Below are 4,681 nucleotides of genomic sequence, written 5' to 3'. Positions count from 1 at the left end.
TGCACATCGCTTCTGCCCAAAATTTGTCTGGCAAATCTAATCTGGACAGACCACTTTAGTGTGATTTTTGTGTTCTGCTACAGCATTCTGTGGCTATGTCGTAGGCAATCGAAATTCCGTATAGATAGCCACTGTTGCAGAACTCAAGAGAAAATTAGTAATGTTGGTAAATTAAAAATCTATACCCACAATACCCAATATCGATAACACTTATATGTTAGCAGTTATCTCACTCTGAGATACGAAGATTCCACAATTACTGGTTGAAATACTTTACAAAATTGCTACAATTAACTGTGCCCTTATGAGAGTACGCATTCAACTTCATTATGCATAAAAGAAATACAAAAGGGGGTAATACACAATAACATTCATGTCATTCCCTGGAAAGAATGGGCATTATCCTTCCTTAAGAAATAGGTGTGTGAGCCATGGCAAAGCTTAACGATCAAGCAGGAAGCTTACCAGATGTGATTCTTAAAATCTGGAGTAGAAGGAAGCATCTTCATTGCTCAACATGCTCAGAAGTCTAGAAAAAAGAAACGAGAAAAACTACTTGCAGAAAGTAGCCACTCTTAAAGTAGATAGGAATAAAAGCATACATCCGCATATAATGGCGCACATGGGCTTCATGCAGAGCGATTGGCTGCCAAAATCCATGGGCCAACAACCTGCTTTCATGATACAAGATTGCAAAAGTTAGCTCCTATGCAGAGGGCAACATTGAAGTGCAGTGCAAGAGAGCAGCAGTATACTAGCTGCCTTCAGCAAGACAAATACATTTGCCCTCACTAAATTGTTACATTTGCCTTCTTTCAGGTATCCAAGTAGACCAATTAGATTACACCTGCATGTATCATTAGCTACAATGCATGCGCACTGATTGCTTGAGAGGTTAGTCTGATGAAGGATGCTCTTCAGTGCAGAGAAAACTGCCTGCGTCCAACAAGGTAGAACAATAGTCTGTAGCCATGGTCTTGTGAGAGCTACATGGTCTTGTGAGATAGACTCATTTCATGAGCCTCTGATGCAGCTAGCATCGTGCACCATCCTCCAAAGACATAAAATGGAATTCAATCTGCAGTCTTTGATGAAGAGGAACCTTTCCCAATAGACCCTTCTCTATGTCTATTTGTAGTTCTCGCAAAGGAACAGCAGCAAAGAAGCCTTTCAGGAATTGTTTGCAAGCTTCCTTGCCTTCATAGACTACTTCATCATCACTCACTTTCAACACATCTGTGCAGCCGCCGTCTGTACCTTCCTGTTCTCGTGGCGTCCTTTCAACAGAAGGGAAGACTGACGTACCCGTGATAGAGGAGTCACATGATGACAGAGAGGGAGGTTGAACTGCTTTTACTTCTCCCTCAATTTGCTCTCTGGGAACATGGCAGAGCCTGGCCTTCTTATCAAAACGGACAATGTATGCATGACTACAGCCCTCATAAAGCCTCTCACCCAGTGTGTCTATTATATAATAAGCCTCACGATCCACCTTCAGGATGAAAAAATGGTCATTCCAACTAACTATATATACGGCAGGCTCGAAACCATCACCAGACTTGATGTTGATAGTTTCCTCAACTATGGAATCCCAAACGTTTTCAAACAGCATCGCTCCTTGCAGAAAATCAAAAGAATCTCCTACTCCCTCAGGCTGGAAAAAACCAACAAAGGACCTTCCTGGAGTAACCCTCAGTGGCCTAACTTTGGCCTGGAGAACTGTGTCAAGATCAAAATGTCCATCTGGAAATCGATCGCGATAAGCCTCAATATCGCAAAGCCGCCTCCATTCTGCTGACCCTTCCCTGATGAGTGTATCAAATTCCGTTCTGATAGGCATTCTATTGGGATTTCTATGCAACCAGTCTGCTATGACTGCTACCAAGGCAGTGCAGGCACTCTCCCCCGCAGCCTTCTCATTCCTCTGATCAATTGATGCAAAGAAAACATTTGCTGAAAGCTTCATGTGACCTTCTCGGCTAATGAACTCTTTCTTTTCCCAACAACCCACACTAAATCCCTCCTCCCCAAAGTCTAGACATCCAGAGACATTCGGTGTTGCTCTGTTCTCGTATTTCCAGCACTGAGAAAGGCAAAACTTCAGATTAAAACAGTGCATAGCAAAGAACCGTGTGATAAAAATTCCAGAACAGAAGAAAACGGAACCACTTCTTTCGCATTTCCATATATGACAACCACAAAATATGGCATCATGAAGATGAATAATACTTTGCAAAATGAGAAAGTAATTACCAGAGCAGGAAATTGTTCTACTGGAGAGGAGCATGACTGCCTGCGATCGTGATCAATGTCATCTCCTCCATCATCTCCATATGCTTTATTCAATAAGGGTTCTCCCCTTGCCCGAGGAGACCTAAAACTTAACCTCCTTTTCTTCCAAGATAATAGACTTCGCATGGTTGGCTGGATTGCAGCCTGCTCAGAGTCTGAGGTAGAAATTTCGGTCAGCTTTGGAATAGCTTCAGTAACTATCCTGCTATGGATCGAGATTATATGCTCTGCAGGGCTCTCTCCCTCTCTGAACGAGGGGAGGGCCCCTTCAAGGACAAGGTTAACTCCCGCAAGTGTTCCGTAACTGAAAGATTTCCTGAAACTAGAGTTGTTCCCATCCTCGAGCCTTTCCTCCTCATCATAATCCTCAACAGAGTCTGAGTCAAACGATGTCCCTGAGATATGGGAGGTCTCGCTGCTTGATGAAAGCTTTGCCATGTCCAAGATGTACAGCTCCTGAGACAACTTCCCATCAACGACTGCTGCTGGCCTTTTAGCATTCTTCACCATTCTGCCTTGACCAGGTTGCTGAGCACTTTTCACGTGAAGAGCAGGACCACTGACGCAGGGTAAGGAGGGGGTAACGACCTTATGAATGAAGTCGCTATTTGCTCGGAGCTCTACAAAGCCCACAGTGACCTGAGGGAGCCAATGTAAGCAAGTCTTAGGCACAGGAATTCCACGAAGAATACAAAACGACCTTAAGGAAAAGAACGAATGAAAAGCAGCAGCGGCCCTTTCCCGAAACGAACCAGACCGAAAATTTGAGAACAGGCCTGTCAATGCTGCTGGGAGGCAACTCCCATGACGTAGCTAAGCAACATTCTGCCGATCACACACTAGATCTGCGCGATCCCTGGGTTCGCCATCAGACATTCCACATGGTAAAGCGGAAAAGAAAGGGAATTACCACAAGAGCTGCTTCAGCTTCTGCTCCCGAAGATCCCGAGACGTTGATCCTTGTGGTTTGCCTTGATTCTTCCGCGCTGGAGACGAAATCTGCAATGTTCATGACAGCGGTTCCCACGACCGAGAGCTTCGTTTTGCCGCCTTGCTGCACGGCCTGCACAGAGGCAAAGCAACAAAGACATCATCAATCTCTTCTCTTCCTCGCCTTGAAGCACAAGATGAACCCCCTATGCAACATCGTTGCTCTTACTTGCAAAATCACAAAATGGACGTCCCAGGGCTGAAAGCTGTCCTGTTTTGCCTCCATTAGCACGCATTCACACCCAGACTCTTCTTCCCAGCTGACAATGCCGTCCTCCCCAGGCTTCCTCTCTGTCGTCCTGTCTCGTTTGAGGCTCCTCCTCCGGAAGCGCGACCCAAAGCTTCCCTTCGGACCCTTCCACTTCACATCCACCATGATCCCCTCTAGCTCGCCGCTTTGAGGTCCGGCAGATGGGAGGAAACCTTCCAAAGCGTGGATCCTGAGATTCACCTGGAGTTTTCTTGAGGAGTAGGGCTGGGGCGGCCACGGTAGCCATTTCATCATCCGCACCACCATCCCTACAATCTCGATGAGCTTCTGGAGAGTCGCTTGTTTTCTCCAAATTGGTCTGCGCTCCACTACCCTTTGGCCGCAGATTCGTATCTTTACACAGCTTCCCTGCGAGAAGTGACGCGAAAGGTAGAAATCCGACTCTCTGACAACGCTCTTTCTCAAAAGTGACAGAGACTTGATCCCGACGATACCCGATGTGATGATGGAAAAAGTTCCAGGACTCTTGCAGTGCTACATTTCTAAGCTTGTGAGTGCGCGTCGCAATCGGTAAGGAGGAGTGTGTGGAGCTCCCGGCGAATGAAAGTCCAAGACTTCAACGAGGTCAATGGATGAGGAGCGAGAGAACCGAAAGAGGCAGCAGCTGAGGCGTTGCGATCGTGAGCTGAGCTTCTTCAAGGGGCGAGGCTGACTTGGGTGACGAAGGATTTGTGCGAATTTGTGGGCAGGACAGGTTTCGCGGCCATCCCGACGTTGATCCCGCGTCGATGGCTGGTAGCTGCTTCACACAAGTGCAGGAAGCGTCGTCGAAAACGCACGTCTACTTTGCTCTTAGCTTGGACAGCGCTGCGAGAGAGAGAGAGAGGGGCAGAGGGCCCGGCCTCACATGGAGGACTTGCGGAGCAGGGAAGGGGCGCAAGGACGTGGGGAGGGGCCCTGAAGAAAGGAAGCTAGAGAGGCGACAGAGGTGACTGAAATTGCGAAGAAAACAGTGTGGTGAAATTGCAGGTGCAGGCAGGCAATTCATGGAGAGGTCGAGGTCGGTTCGAGGCAGGCGGAGAAACAGAGGAAAACTATGAAAGAGCGTGAAGAAATAAATTCGTTTTCCTAAGCGAGAAAACTTAGTCGGAAAATTTTATCCGCAGTACATATATATATATATATATT

The 4,681-nt window shown here is 46.9% G+C and overlaps 1 protein-coding gene across 1 annotated transcript; it reads right to left on the bottom strand.

Moving 5' to 3' along the window:
- Positions 1–367: 367 nt before the first annotated feature.
- LOC147899030 (uncharacterized) lies at positions 368–4,476 on the bottom strand. Its single transcript, XM_087378453.1, has 4 exons — positions 3,452–4,476; positions 3,203–3,355; positions 2,254–2,931; positions 368–2,083 (listed from the first exon to the last, which is right to left on the bottom strand). The coding sequence occupies exons 1-4, from the start codon at positions 3,797–3,799 to the stop codon at positions 1,034–1,036; spliced, it is 2,229 nt and encodes a 742-aa protein (XP_087234579.1). The 5' UTR covers positions 3,800–4,476; the 3' UTR covers positions 368–1,033.
- Positions 4,477–4,681: the final 205 nt, after the last annotated feature.

Source organism: Dipteris shenzhenensis, chromosome 8 (assembly GCF_047967505.1).
Source record: "Dipteris shenzhenensis isolate YYH24624 ecotype China chromosome 8, Dip_SZ_1.0, whole genome shotgun sequence".
In the NCBI taxonomy this organism is placed as follows: Eukaryota; Viridiplantae; Streptophyta; class Polypodiopsida; order Gleicheniales; family Dipteridaceae; genus Dipteris; species Dipteris shenzhenensis.
Note: the sequence above shows the minus strand (reverse complement) of the source record. Positions and strands in the feature narration are given on the sequence as shown.

Bases quoted from the DNA above. Each gene is read 5' to 3' on its own strand.
- LOC147899030 (XM_087378453.1), bottom strand. From the start codon at position 3,799: ATGGTGGTGCGGATGATGAAATGGCTACCGTGGCCGCCCCAGCCCTAC. The intron at 3,356-3,451 runs GTAAGAGCAACG...GCCTCTGTGCAG, and splicing joins TCCATTTTGTGATTTTGCAA to GCCGTGCAGCAAGGCGGCAA. The intron at 2,084-2,253 runs GTAATTACTTTC...TGCCTTTCTCAG, and splicing joins TAGAACAATTTCCTGCTCTG to TGCTGGAAATACGAGAACAG.